Here is a 15,804-nt window from a genome sequence, read left to right on the forward strand (position 1 = left end):
GCTCTTCAGCACATGTCTGTGCCACTTTTTTCCTCCAGCTCAAACTGTTTTTTTTGTTACAGGGGCAACAAGCCAGCTAACAGCCCCAAGGGTCAGCCTCCTGATGCTGACGGCCACTCCTCAGTGACTGACTTAGCCAACTCTCTCACTGGAGACATGGTGATGGTAAGAATCTCACACATACGTCTTCTGTTACCTATCCACCCTCTCCACCATTTGCTCTCTCATTTAAATTACTTTAAAATGAGTTTCATCTTATGGCCTATTATTGTAAACATATCCCGGCAAAATGTTTTAGTCTGTCTCTTAATTCCTGATTCCCATACCTCAATATCTCTGGCAGCTTACAGGTAACTGATTCCTACCAAAGGTTCAAGTCTTTAAAACTAAGACAAGCTGGCACTGTTGATCTTTGCGGATTTTATTGAAACTGCATATTTGTTCAGTGCTATATCTGTCTGCAGATGAGTAAGCCTGCCCTGGCAACCCCCACAGTACAGGTCTACAGAAACAGCACTGCACTTTTGATTTTTTACAAACAATAATAAGAGTTAACAAAAAATATCAGCTGAGGCTACATTTTTAGAGTCAACATTTTAAGACAAAATAAAACAAATTTGCACCCATAGGGCCATTAGGTAGATCCCCTCATGGTGCGAGCTGGCACAAGCAGTACTCAAACAGAAGTGCAGATGTTTAATGACTGCTGATTGAAATGTTCATTGAATTAATTTATTGGTCTAAATAAGAGGCTTACTTTATTATAAACCTGAGGGGAAATTAAGTTTATACTTTTCTACACTCATTGTTTTTGAACATGAGACACGCACATGCACAAAGAGGACTCTATGGACATGCAATAACGGAGAGATGTCACGATAATGGGGGCTGCATGTGAAAGAGCTCCCGAGCAGTTTTGGGGTTGCAGTACTGGGGAAGTGAGCTGGCTCCAGGCTAGTCCAGGAATAGAACCAGCGACCCTCGCGCCCAGGTCACTACGGACTGAGCTCCTGCCGCTCCAATCAATTTTTAACCACATTCTACATGGGAAAATATTTTGTCACCAGGTAGGATTAGTACTGCAGAGTCATCCTCAATGCTAGAGCCAAGCTGGATTCTGTATATGGTAATAAAAAGATTCATAATAGAACGAAGAAAAAAAAAGAAAGCACAGGCAGTTCCCACAGTGACAATCAAGCGAGACGAGCCATCCAAGGTGACTCACACTGTTTGATAAATGAGACTTGGAATATTTCACAACTGCTCTGCGTGTCACTTCCAAAACCCATATTGACAAAGCGGAGTGAGTGTTTGTCACTTTGAAAACTGAAGCTCTTCCCTAAAGCAATGAAATAACTATGTCAGGTGAGAGAGTGTTTGCATGGAGGATGTTGCACAAACTAGCCTTGACGCTTCACTACAATCCATGCAATAGTTCTTGAAAGAATAATGAAGTACAGAGACAGAATGAAGAGCCATGTGGAGAAAAAGAAACAAGCACAAATGCAGCTGGAAGCACACAACCAACCTTGAGCTGTGCTTACATTCTCTCCTTTCCCTTCATGCGCATCTCTCTCTTACACTGTATTTGCCTCTTGCTCGATCCTTTTCACTTTCAGCTGCTTTCTATCAGATAGTGGCCTTTTAATGCACTGCGGTGATAAAGCAGTCGTAGAGGCTGTGAGAGAGAATGGGTGGTCTAAAGCTGCTCTATCTTCAATCTGAGCACCTCCTGCCTCTTAAGAACATTAAAACGGAAATAAACTCTTGAGTGTTCTTAATGTCAGACCAATCTCTGCCTTTAAGCAGCTGCTTCAGTTCCCTGTGATAGATATGCAGCCCTAAAGTCTCCTCCCCTCACAGCTTCTCTCTGTCACGGTCTGTGTGCATGTGATGGGGAAAGTGTGTGCCCTTGAACTCAACTTTTTTTCTGTGAATGGCTGCTCTTGCATGTGTTTATAAATACCGGCCATATTTGTGACCCCGCAGCTGTCTCCAGGTTCCGAGGATGACGACGGCGAAGGGCCTATCAGTGAGAAGCTCGGGCGGATCCAGTTCAGCATAGGCTACAGCTTCCAGAACACGACCCTCACCGTAAAGCTTCTCAGGGGCCAGGAGCTCCCAGCCAAGGACTTCTCCGGCACCTCGGACCCTTTCGTCAAGATCTACCTGCTGCCTGACAAGAAGCACAAGCTTGAGACCAAGGTCAAGAGGAAGAACCTCAACCCCCACTGGAACGAAACCTTCCTGTTTGAGGGTCTGTTTCATTTTCTATCAGAAACTTGCTTTTTCTTGCAGCGGCTGTGAGTTTCAATCCAACCTCGGCCCTTCTTTCCGCATGTCATCCCCTACCCTCTCCTCCGCACATTTCCTGTCTCTCTTCGGCTGTTCTATTTGATAAAGGCAAAAGGCCAAAAAAAACCATTCAATAGGTACTTGATATTTCATTTTTATTAATCAAGAGTCAAACAATAAAAACTCTGTCAAACTGCTATATTATGACGTATGGTTGTCCAGTCGAACAACCGGAAATTTAAATTTAGACAGGTGGACTTGTCTTAAGGTAAGAAAACAAGATATATTTCGTGCAGTCAGTGTCATGATGAGCTGTGTGGTCTTTCCAGACTGATCCGGATCAAAGTGTCTGTGGGTAATCAAAGTCAGATTTGTTTGCCAAGTGTGGCTTACAGTACATTAGTAACACTAACACCATCAACCAGTCTAGTCCTTATCAGGTTAAGGTTAACCTTAAGGTTAATGTCCACATTTCTCCGCCCTGCCAAACTGTACTGCTCTTACGAGATACCATCTGTCCATTGTGCTTGTTTAAATCCAGGCAGTAGAGTGAGGAGAGCAGGCCTGTTAACTGGAGCCCTAAGCCTAGCCCGGCGAGGGGTGGGTGGCGGCGTTACACTTAGACACTATATTTAAATGCATTGTCGGTTTAGACGGTGATGACGTTTAATTGTTTAGTCAACCAAATGGCCCACATCCTTAGTTGCATCAGTTGAAATCAATCCCCATTTCCACCAAACTTAATCATAACAGTGAGAATAGACAAAAACAGAAACGCATGTAGTGAAACTTGCTAAACTTTTCAGAGACAAATAGCTTTGCTTTCATATAGACCACATCATAGATTTCAAGAAGCTGATAGAGAAAAGTGTTTTTTAGGTCTTTTTTTTTTTTTTTTTTTTTTTACACTTTAGCATAGCTGTTTATTATGCTTTAAACGGGACATATTATGAAAAATCCACATTTAAAGAGACACACACACCAATACGGAGCGCTCTGAGAGAGCTGGTTTATACAGGGTCACAAACCTCCTCTGGTGCTTGATTCATGTCATATTTTGACCAAAGAACAGCACAGGTGTTTCATTTAGACCACAGGACTGTTTGAAAAGGTGGAGAAGGGGGATGATATGTCCTCTTTAAGTAATAGATAAACAATTAGGGAAGTTTTTTGTCACCGAGTGTTGGATGAAAACACTAATACTACTCTCACATCTTATATGTTAAATATGATGCTACAGCCAGGAGCTGCTTTGCTTACCAATCAGGAAAGCAGCTCGCCTCGCACTGTCCAAAGGAAAACACTCTGCCCACCAGCATTTCCAAACTGACTAATTAAGGCATAATATATTTGTTTAATTTGTACAAACAAAGAAAAAAATGTGCAGCCAGGCTAGCTGTTTTCCTCTGCTTGAAGTCATTTTGCTAATTTTGAGTTAACCATATATATTTTACACTCTAAGGCAGATAAAAGATGAGCACTAGATCTAGACTAAATTTTCAAAAATATCACACTGTCCCTTAAATTCCAACGGTAACATGAAGTTTGTTCCATTGAGTATTCATGATACATAAAAGCATTTTGGGAGTTGTGTGAAAATGTAAACTCAAGGTGTGAAAATTGAACAATATTTTTGCATTGGTAAAATGTCTATTTCAAAAACAGGCGCTGCATGAAATAGATAATATCCTCCAGCTCTTCAAAGTACAGCTGTTCATCGCAGTGCAGTGCATACTTATTTTAGATACGAATTTGTTTCATAAGAACCATTGCGCTTGAAAAACTTGCTATTGTAAAGAAACACATTATGTTCAAAAGCTTTGAAATTAGGATAATAACTAGTGGGCTTAACAAATGAATGAAATAGGGAGCATTGCCTAATGACTGGAGTCATTAGAGAGAGAACTGGCTGGTCCTGCTGTTTTCTAAATGCACTTAGCCCTTTGCCAAATTGATCCCTGTTAGCATGGTGCAGAATAAACTGCCCTCTCTGTTCTGTGAAGAACATGTTTTTTCACGGTCTCTAACTCTTCCCTCCCTGCTTCTCTGTCTGTGTTCAGGCTTCCCTTACGAGAAGGTGAGAGAGCGCACTCTCTACCTTCAGGTGTTGGACTACGACCGCTTCAGCAGGAATGACCCCATTGGAGAGGTGTCAATCCCCCTTAACAAGGTGGAATTGGGCCAGATAAAGACCTTCTGGAAGGAGCTCAAGCCCTGCAGTGATGGAAGTGTAAGAGAGGGAGGGATGGCCGTCTGCCCAAGCGATGACCAACCCAATGTTTTCATTCACATGTTGTTAATAGAGTTTTATCCAAACAAGAGGGATGTTGACTTCTTTTTTAAAACGTGTGCTTGATTGACATCAAATTAGAAAGAGCATCGGGCTCCGGCTAGCCAGCCAGGTCACTGCACCGTCTGTGTTTGACACACGGAGTTAGAGCAGAGAGGGCAGTGTTGTAAGATTACACAATAAGCTAGTGAGTAATCTGGAGTTTGTTATTCCCTGATGAAATGTGATCTTAGTCTGGGTGATTCACACTCTATTGTGTGTCCGTGTGTGCTTATGTGTGCGTTCCTCAGGGGAGAAGAGGAGACCTGCTGCTGTCTCTCTGCTATAATCCAACTGCCAACACCATCACTGTGAACATCATTAAAGCGCGCAATCTCAAAGCCATGGATATCGGGGGCACCTCAGGTGGAGAATCTTCCTTGTTTGTTTAGTCTTCTCTGTTTCTGACCCTCGCTCATCAGTCTGATGACATTGGAAGCTCTGCGGCTTCACAAACAGCTCCCCGTCCACATGTTGGCAAACTGACTGACCCATAGCTTTGGCAGCAAGGTGACATTACCTCCAGCAACTCCTCCTTTCCCTTTCTCTCCTTCTTCCTGTATATCTATGAGGATCTTCAGGCTGTCGGACAAATCTGTATCAGCTCAGTCTGATGCTGGTTTGTACAAGTATCAGATCCCACTGTTAGACGCTTCCTGTGGATTATTTTGTAAAAATGCAGTAGTATTAGCAGTGTCTGTTAGCATTACAGAATATGCTAATGCTCCAGAATTGGTGGTACAAATCCCAGGCCCTATTTCCATAAATACTTCCTCATTTGTATGTTTCCTAGCTCAGGGGATGAGTTGACCTTGAGCTCAAACTAGGTATTTGCTTCCCTGCTGCCTTCCCTGACTTTGACAATTAAGAGGGTAATTGGGAACCTGACCCACCGTGGGCATCTTGATCCTGGCTCTCATGTAAACTGCTGTTTCTTTTGCGCCCACATTGCAGATCCATATGTGAAGGTGTGGCTGATGCACAAGGACAAGCGTGTAGAGAAGAAGAAGACAGTAACGATGAAGCGCTGTCTGAACCCCATTTTCAACGAGTCTTTCCCCTTCGAAGTGCCCGCCCATGTGCTGAGGGAGACCACAATCATCATCACTGTCATGGACAAGGACAGGCTCAGCCGCAACGACGTTATAGGAAAGGTAAAGCTTCACATTCTCTTTGAGCTCATCATAGAAGACTCTGCAGCTTCCTTTTTTACGTGAATATGCTGTTGTCGAGTCTGATAATGAGTAAAGGAACCACAATGACAAAAATGACAAGAATAACCTTCTGCATCAAACACATTTTATACAAATTTGGGAACAGAAACAACACTGGAAAGATTTTCTGTTAAGGGATCCTGAAGAATAGTTTGTTATATTTGGAAAACACCAATTTGCTTAATGGAATGAGTAGCGTCAGAGGATTGATGCTGTTCTCCTGTCTGATGAGGCACATTCAGATAGGGCCAGCGGACTGTTAGCTTAGCTTAGCTTAGCATAAACACTAGCCCTTTTCAATCCGGTTGAAGGCAGATATTACGCCCATGTACAGTCTCACCTTCAATGTAACGCCAAAGAGGTGTGATGGTGAGATCACGTCATCCCACCTGTGTGTGTCTGTGTCTGTGTGTGTGTGTGTGTGTGTGTGTGTGTGTGTGTGTGTGTGCGTGTGCGTGTGCGAGTGTGTGTCTGGCTTTTTCTTCATACCTTGTGCTTCTGCAATGCTGTAACATGACTGTGAAATCACACACTGGGACACAAATTCTATACAGTAATAAAGGCGGAGAGTCGTAATGGCGCCTCAAAGGATCTACTGAATCCTGGTTCGAGCACCTCAAAGTCCACTTAATTAACCCGTTTTACCTTGTTTGTTAAACTGCTCGATGTCAGAAGTGTGTAAGAGACAGTTTTCCGTTTTTTTGGAAGGTTATGTGCTGGACTATTTCTTGACTTGGAGCAGTTTCCAGGCAACCGTGCTCGAGGGAGTTAGTGCTCCCGGCCAACAAATAGGCTTCATTGATTAAGGTTTCAATGGAAAAATATGTTTTAAAATCCATTCGTTATGCAGCGTGTGCGAGAACGCTTTCATTTAATCACCTTTTTAACGCATTCCCCTGCTCCCTCCTGTGTACCACGTCAAATATTGCTCGGACATTTTGACCGTTTTCAGAAAAAAAAAAGTGGTTTCTTTTCTGAATAAAGCTGTAAAGTACATAACTATATCAACATATCTGAATGATCTTTCCTCACTTTTTCTCTCCCCCCACCTCTCAGATCTACCTATCGTGGAAGAGTGGGCCAGGGGAGGTGAAGCACTGGAAAGACATGCTCGCTCGACCGCGTACTAACGTGGCCCAGTGGCACGCTCTCAAGGCCTGATCGCACTGCCCAGCTTCCTCCATGGCCCCTTCCCCATCTCCTACTCCCCCTCCTCCCTTGCCTCCTCCTCCAACTCCCGTCCTTATGCACAAGACTGACTTGCTGCCAGGCTGCGAAACACGGGTACAATTAGCCATCTGCTCTCTTAAACCTTTAAACTCTTGTGGTTTTCTTTCAAACTCTTCTGTTTCCTCCTCGTCATACAAACGTGTCTTAATTTCTGCGTCCCACCACTTTGCCAATGGTCCCCCTGTTTCTGACTGTCTGTGTGTCTGTCTTTCCTTATGCACTTTGCCTGTGGAGGTCTGATTTTCAGTTTCTTTTTCGGCCCCTTGATTCTGAACTGCACTGCAGCCCCTGACCCATTTACGGTGCCAGTCCCATGGGATCACAGAGAATCTTAAGTAGTGGTCTAATCTCGTATATTCTTATTGTATGACTATTCCAGGTACACAATACTATACAGTATGTACTATATGTACATATACATATGAATATATTAGGCGTAGAGATTGGCAGAAGTCCCCCTATACAAAAAGTCGTATACAGTATGTTATTCATAGCTTGTCTGCTGGTTCCTTCCTCTCTGTCTCCTCATTTGTCTTCTCCTCCTCGTCATCCGTCTGAAGTGTACGATAGCCCTCTCAAATTTCAATCCTTCCTTCTTTTACTCAAAAGTGGTTTAATGTTCAGGCTGAAGTTGTCGAAAGCAATCAATACCTGGTGTGTGAAACCAGCTGAACTCAAGATGGAGTTGTTGATACTGCTGTCTCTTCTCTCCCTCCTCTTTTTTCTTCTCTAGACCCTTCTTTATCTCCCCCCCCCCCCTTATTGTTCCCTCTTTCTCTTCTTCTGGCACAATATTAGTGGATTCCCCCTCGCTCGCTCTCTGGACTCTTTTCCTGTGCCCCCCCTTGTCGTCTGTGTGCTGTGGGTGCTGTGCTGTAGCTCCAACAAAAATAGAGATTAAAAAAAATTAAAGAAACATCTAACTGAACTTTCCAAAGCTGGGAAAGCTGGGAACACTACAAACTTGGGAAAAGGATCGCTCCTGATTTTTCCAGACATAAAGCCCTGACACGGAGAGAGAAAAAAGAAGATGAAAAAAAAAAAGAAAAAGAGGAACATGACAAACAAATCCCCTCTGATCGATGATGTCATTTTTCACAGCATCACCAACTGAGGAAACCAATTTAAAATCTTCTTCCAATGTTAAGATAAAAAAAAAAACAGAAGCAAATGGTGTGTGTTGTTTGTGCACATGCACACTTCTGTATGTTTATCGATGCTTCAGATCCTTTGTTCTGCCCTGTGCTCTTGTTTTGTGCTGATGGGGATCGATCTTCTCCAGTTTGGACTGTATGGTGTGCTGCATAAATGTGCGCCTGTGTGGGTGTGTGTTTGTGTGTATGCGTGCATGTTTTCCAGGGGCAACGGAATCCAGACTAGGCAGAAATCCTCTTCTCTTTTCTCTTTCTCATCTCTTCTTGCTCTTCTTACTGCCATTGTTTCCCCATCCTCCTTTACTGCCCTGCCTTCTGAACGAGGGCACGGGGAAGTTCTCTCTGCACTTTTTTAAAATGTAATAACAATAATAACGCTGATGATATTTTTGATGATGATTACAGTTCTGGTGAAAATTAAGGGAGGAGAGTCTGAAAGGGTGAGCAGCTGTTGGGGAGAGGAGACATTCGCTCTGTGATTTCAGGGTTTGGAGATGAAGTGGAGGGCACAGAGGACGGGTGTAGGGCTCTCATCCTCCTCTTTTCGTGCCTCTGTTTGTCCTCGACGTACCTGTGTACGTTTCCGTGTGAGAGTATGTGAGTGTTGGAGCACGTGAGTGTGTGTCGGCTACCAGACTCCCTGCGGCAGGCTGTTAGTGTCTGAAATGTCAGGCGAGGATTGAGAGATCAGGCTTGTGTGATCATCACATAGAGAGGCCGGACATCACATCAATGCTGCTGCACAATGTGCGCCTGGATCATGAGTCTGTGATGCTTAACAGTAAGAAAATTGAAAGGAGAAAAAAAAAGATAAGACTTTTCCTGAAACTACGAATGGCCGTATATTTCTGATGCTGGGTGTGATATTAGACGATGTTTTGATTTGCTGCTATGAGATACTGTAGAAGCAGATTAGACATTAGCTCTACACTGAGAGCTTAAGAGCACCACAGTGTTCTGGTAGCTGGTAGACTAATATTTCTGTAACATAAATAAAACAGTCATAAAGCAACAACATGAAAACCGTCAGCCATTAAGAGCTGCTCACACTCACTCACTCTCTCTCTCTCTCTCTCTCTGTGTTCTCTACTAATGTCTCTGTCAGTCTATCTGGGTTTTTTACATTCAGAAAGTCCTGTGAAGCTTAATCCTGTCAGCTATTCAGGAATTATTTTAGTGAAGCAGCTTCTAATTGAGTATTTAACCTTGAGACATCTTTATAATTTGAATAGCTTAGCAAGCAAATATAATCACTTATTTGGACTTCAGTCGAAGCATCACTGCCTCTGTTACTGCATCATCTTTAGTTTATGCTAACTCAAATGCAAATTCTTTGACATTTTTTCTTATTTACTTTGTTTTGATTTTTTCGAGAAGCCAGATCACCAGATCACCAAAAGACAGATTATAGTTCTAGTCTAATCTGCACCAGGCTAGTCCTCGTCTGGAGTCGGTGTGAGCCAGTCTGGTGAGCACACTGTGTCCCGGGTAGTGTGCTTCTTCGTGTGTGGACTCGGTCCTGGCTCCTTGTGATGCACTGATCCGGTCCAGCACCCTTCAGAACAATTGGCCAGCCGTAAAACGGGGCCCACTGTTTTGACAGCCACTGCCTGCGGTGTCACAGCACATTACACTCCCATTAGGTGGTCTAAAAGGAGCAATATCTGCTTCCTTGGACCGGGGCGACTCACTGTTTGCAGAGGTAACGCTCGCTAATAATAATACAAAACATGGACACTCTCATTAGTAACCACGAGGATGATGGATGAGGATAATGGCCCGTCAGTCAGAGTGAGGAAAATAATTAGGAGGCGATGGTTTCTGAAGCTCTAAAAACAAATCGTGGTTTGAATTCGCAGGTGTGCAGATGATGAGTCAGCAAAATACCTCTGCCAGTTCCTTTCACCAAGATTACATGTTGCACAGGCAGTGATAAATTGCTGTGCTACAGGAGTTTACAAAGCTTAGTCATCAGTGACCCTGTAAACTGGAGGATATGGTGTTATTTTTAGTAACGTGGTGCAGAGTGCGATGGAGCTGATCCTCTAAGGTAAACTGGAGGCTGCAGGGCTACAGGGTTAGGCTTTTAAAACTAACAACACTGAGTGCTTACACAGACTGCTTCATAAATTCAAATGTAGCGCTTTGATTAGACAGGAGGCTTTCTATGAGTGCTGTTTTAGAGTACAACAGCACTGGGACTTTAAGATATATATATATATCTCAAGATGTTCTGAATACCACTTATTGACATTAGCTAACACTTTGGATGATCAAACTGGTACATCACATGTTACACATCACAAATGCAATGAAAACAAGAAACAACTGACTCTGTCTTCAATGGTAGATTGATGATAGATGGGAATTTACAGATAATTCAGCAAAATACAAAGTTTCTCTTCTGTAGTTACAGTGTGTTGAGTCATTGAAACAGTTTAGAGTTTACATTTGTTAAAATGATTTCTTAGCAACAGTCCAGTCCATGTCAAATTGCAGAACAGTTGGTGTTGATGGAGCGAAATAAATTCTGAAAAACACAAAATACACATCTGTTGGTAGTAATCTTTATTTATAACTGTATAAACCGCTTATAGGTCTACCTAACTGCAGCCAGGTGTCCATTCCTGGATCATAGCCGTGCTGATATTCAGTACATCAGCACTCCCGCTGATGTACTTCTGCTAAATAAAACAAAAATATGAATATTTATCATAAATATTTAAAAAAACAAATATGAATATTAAAGTATCTTGCAGTTAGCCAGTGACACTGATAAATGCAATTACAACACATTCTAAAGCAGCCCTAGCATTAATGTATAATATGAAACGATGTGGATTGACTCGAGTTCAAGCAACTAATTCTATACACTTAAGGAAACACAGAAACACAAAATTCATCACAAAGTATCCAGAAAGTGGCACACTCCTTCAAACAACCAGTAGTCCATAATCTTCTGTCCTCTTACTGCCAAACTGCAACAACATTAAAGTGGATGGAAAGCTCAGTGCCAAACAGTACAAAGCAGAAAGCAATTTCTAAATCCCACTTTTATTATACTGCCACCTGTCTCACACCTCCTAACGTTCTGCGTGTTGTTGGCACCGGATCTCTCAGCAGTGACCTTCAACTACACTGTGCTCATGAATACAGTCAGGCAATGCTGCAGATGTTCCCAGTCAACACTTTTTCATTTCAGACTAACTCTGTATACTGTCTTTTCTCATGGTTAGCCTCAGCTCAGTCTTTCATTAGTTTTCTCTGATGAAGCCAACTGGTTCCTGCAGGTGTGGATGATTACTGTTCAATTAAAAAGGTTTCCCTAAAGACGACGGACACATCCCACATTGCCCCACCACTTTGCCACTGAATTAAAGCCTGTCAAAATGGACTTTGGAGTTATGTAAATGATACTTTTTCCCCAATTTGTTTGATTTTCCTCGAGCTATTGTTGAACCTTTTAGTGACTGCACCATGCAACGTTCTAATTTATCAAAGGCTGTGCAATGCATTGTGGGCTTTGTTTTCAGTGGACAGGTACATTACAAAGACACTAGGGTTATAAAAATGCATTATAGTGCTGCTCGGTGTGATATCTGTACAAAATGTAATTCAATTTTCACTTTAGACTGCAAGCCCTGTGATTGGTCCACTGGGTATTGCACGGTGTGGTAGGAGTGAGCTCACTGCAAACAGAATAAACACAGCCTCATTTGAATGCATTCAGTGGAATGTAAAATGACTTCCTCTGAATGACTAAATAGTAAATACAGAGTATGTCAGGAAGCCATGGTTATAAAGAAACCTGTTAAACATCAGCATACAAGCACTAAGAATGGGAACATGTTAGAATTTTGTCATTTAAATGAAAACAAAGGAACATAAACCGTATTTCAGAACAGCTAGCATGGTTGTAAACCCTTAATGATGTTATCGCTTTTGTTATCGGATTAGTCAGCATTTTTTCTTCTCCCCTCACCACATTAAAACTCTAATTTGTTCAATATTTTTGGTTTAGTCCAATTACCTGTAAAACAGCCTCAGTTTCATTGGAAGTTTTGTACAATTTAACAAATGTTCGCACGCTCAAAGGCTGAAGCCCGCCTCCTGGAATTTAATCTTCTCTCAGATGTTTATTCAATTGTGTATCTTGCCAAATGCATCATTGTCACCAGCAGACTTCCACTCTCAGTTATTGGCTGAAGGGGTCACACCTGTTTGCCAGAGGATTAGTAAGATATTCTTTGGAGCCTGATGGTATTGTTTGTCCTTGTCATACTCTCAGCCCCTTCCTTATTCTGCAGTGATAGTTTCCCTTGATGGAGAGGCGTTATTTAAAGACGTGTGTCAATGACTCACTCTGTTGGAAAGGTGCCTGCTTTGCTGTAGTTTGTGCAATATTAAATCAAGGCTACACAGTGCTCTAGGTGTGTGTGTCTTTGGATTAAAATCAGGCTGTAGTAATCTCATCCTGGAGGGACTGCAGCTGCGGTTTTATTCTGCTGAATCATATTATGACGGCTGGGTCAGCACAGGAGTCGCCTCGCTCACCTTCCTCTTTTGTCCAGTCAGTGGTTGTGTGAGTCTCGCCCGGCACAGACGGACCTCCCCCCCCCCCGACTCACCCTTTCAATTGTTTTAAGCATCCGGTGAAAACAACCTGATGTGACTCCTCCCAATCAGGGTTAAAGTAAGCATTATTTGAATGGTAACAAAATGGTTATGAAAAACAATAATGAGTAATAATATCTTTTTCTCTTTCTGTTCACATTTGACTGTTAGTCAGTGTGTATGTGTGTGTGTGCTTGGTGTTCTTGTGTTGGGTTTATTTATTTACAAAAATGTGATAAGAAAATCCTTCTGTTTTTGAAAAACTTTATGTAAATATTGTTGGTGAAAATTAACATATGTTGTACGCCAAGTTTTCATTTGTCACTTGAAATGATGAAGAAAACAATGATATTCCTGAATAACGATGGTGATGTTGATGATGCTGAAGCTGATTATACCTGCCCTTCTTGAATAAGGGCTTTTGATGTCCGCTGTATTTTTGTTGGAGGCGCTGTGAGGTTGCGGCAAGAGAGATACAAAGGGAAGGAGTGATACCCAACACATCCCGGGCCCACTGTAGCAACACTGCCACATCCCTCTTTAACCCCCCTTACACCTCCAGGTAATAGACCTAGAGATATGTGACATCAATTGTAGCTTATGTTCTTTATGTCACACAATATCTTTATATTTGAACTACAAACATGAAAAAAAGAAGCTCCCCCAGCTCTTTGAGAGGACTGTTCTCCTCCCTGTGGAGTCAGTCTGCCCCGGTCGCTTGGCATCACATCTCACCCTGTCTGCTCATAGGCACAGGGATTTACTGTAATGCCATTGTGTTAGACAGGATTGGCCCTGTACTGACACTGATGATGCCTTCCTCATTGAATTTGGAGTCATTATTGCTCTGCTGGAGGCCACACATGGGGACGGGCATGTATTGGGGGAGAGAGTGGAAGGACGTACAGCATCCTTCTGACCTCTTAAAAGACGATTTGCATGCTTGTGGTTCAGCCTTTTTTGGGGGGAGGGGTGGGGGGAGGGTTAGACTTATGATTAAGCACAACTGACTGCCATGAACTCACCAAATAATAAGCCTGTCGTCTGCTTAGTCAGACATTTGTAAGAACTCTCCAACTCCGAGCAAGAAAAATCCAGGATTAATGCAAGAGCCAGACTATGAATGGCCATTTCACAGACAACGAGGAAATCAGGGTTTTTAATCGTTTCAAATGCAGCAATGAAGATTAATCTTTCCAAAATGTCCAAAATATGCCCTGTGCCTTGTCAGCAGGCATGCATTCAGCCAACTGCCACATCCAAAAACAACAAAATGCACAGGGCTGTAGTCCAGTTTTTCCCTCTGCAGGTGTCTGGACACCCACTCCCCCATTTTCAATGTGCCGTATGTTTCCGACTGGGAGTGTGTACAGCGCAGGGATGGAGTTTATCAGTTTCACTCAGTTTTACTTTTAGAACCGTCTCCAGCACAGACGTCAACCGGTACAGCAGATACTCCCTGCAGTAGTCTGCAGGAAGGACACAGGATACGGTCCTGTCTCATTTGTAATACCATCCTTCAGACGGATTCTCAAGATGAAAATATAAACACACACACAAACACACACACACACACCCTCCATCTGTCGTTTATCGATGCACTGAAAATAAATATTCCTTCTTTTTCTTCCCCTTAGACCAGGTCCTTCAGAGTATTTTTCTCTCCTCCTCGCTGGTTGTAAATAGACTTTGAGATTCAGTTAGAGCATCCTCTAACTCCTGCCATAATGTGGGCATCTTGAATCAGGTAGGTAATAAGCAATACATGTAATTGATCTAACGCCATACAGAGAAAATTTTACTCACCGAGTCTGATTGTGACTCTGATTTGCGTTGGGGGATGTCGAGGGTAACACTCCTGTTTCTTCACCTCCTTTCTCCACTTGCCATGGCTCACCTCTTCAACAAAGAGTGCTCTAACTTAAGACACACAATTGTGATGTGTACAATCTAATTTAATGTATTTATTTATGTATTTTTGCCAACTTTGTATAGTGTATAAATATCTATAAATATATGAAAAATGACAGTACTGTATAGATTTTAGCTGCCTGGTAAGGTTAATAGTATATACTTGGTAGACTAAAAGAAAAAGCGTAGAGCTGTTCAAAAGCCAGTCATTGAGAAAATGCTTTCTGTCAAACCTGGTGCCACTGGCCTTTTTTATAATCTAGGTTTCGTTTCTGGTTTTTTTTTTCTTTTTTTTTTTAATTCTTGCCAGTGGGAACCAAAAGTGTGTGTTGTTCTTTTTTCGTCCGTTCGTTTGTTTAATCGGTTGGTTGGTTGTTTTTTAATTTATTTTTTTTGCCTTGACAAGACACAGCGAGATTCTGGCAGCCAGGAGAGTGCAGTGGAACGCAGACCGGGACCCTGTGCAGTAGTGTGTATGTGTGTGCGTGTATGTTCGGTGTGTGTCCGTCCATAGTAGTGCTAGTGCTCTCTGTGCAGTGCCTCCCTTCTCCCTTCTCTCTCTCTCTCTGATGTAGTTTGTCATGTGATGCAGAGTGTGTTAAGGTACAGGATGACTGTTCACTGAAGCCGGCAGATGCCCTCTTTCTCTCTTTCTCTCTCCCTCTCTTTCTTTTGCTCTCTCTCTCTCTCTCTCTCTGTCTGTCTGTCCATGTCTCCTCTGCTTCTTCATTACAACTCTTCATTTTAATCCTCCACCATGTATAGATTTCCACTTCCTCTTGCTCGATCGTTCATTTACTCCCCCATTCAGCTGGTAATGTGTACACCAGCAGGGTCTAATTTTCCAGTAATCCATGCTTTCTCATCTATCTGTGATTTTTTTTTTTTGTCCATTAGCAGCTCTCATCCGTCATTTTAGAGCCCCCTTATTTTGTCCTGCAAACCTCTGCGGACTGGAGGAGGATTTAGCACACACACACACACACACACACACACACACACACACACACACACACACACACACACACACACACACACACAAAAGAAAGAAGATCCT

At 42.6% G+C, this 15,804-nt stretch overlaps 1 protein-coding gene across 4 annotated transcripts in view; it reads left to right on the top strand.

Moving 5' to 3' along the window:
* syt7a (synaptotagmin VIIa) overlaps window positions 1-10,438 on the top strand; it is a 78,844-nt gene extending 68,406 nt beyond the window's left edge. For 3 of the 4 annotated variants that reach the window (XM_065957156.1, XM_065957155.1, XM_065957154.1), the window contains 6 exons: window positions 63-165; window positions 1,990-2,257; window positions 4,356-4,525; window positions 4,876-4,990; window positions 5,579-5,778; window positions 6,895-10,438. In XM_065957156.1, the coding sequence (XP_065813228.1) occupies window positions 63-165; window positions 1,990-2,257; window positions 4,356-4,525; window positions 4,876-4,990; window positions 5,579-5,778; window positions 6,895-6,999 (961 nt within the window). In that variant the 3' untranslated portion in view covers window positions 7,000-10,438. The remainder of the gene's footprint in view (window positions 1-62; window positions 166-1,989; window positions 2,258-4,355; window positions 4,526-4,875; window positions 4,991-5,578; window positions 5,779-6,894) is intronic. The other variant, XR_010666698.1, reaches the window with a different exon arrangement.
* Window positions 10,439-15,804: the final 5,366 nt, after the last annotated feature.

The sequence above is a fragment of the Labrus bergylta genome, chromosome 7 (assembly GCF_963930695.1).
Source record: "Labrus bergylta chromosome 7, fLabBer1.1, whole genome shotgun sequence".
In the NCBI taxonomy this organism is placed as follows: domain Eukaryota; kingdom Metazoa; phylum Chordata; class Actinopteri; order Labriformes; family Labridae; genus Labrus; species Labrus bergylta.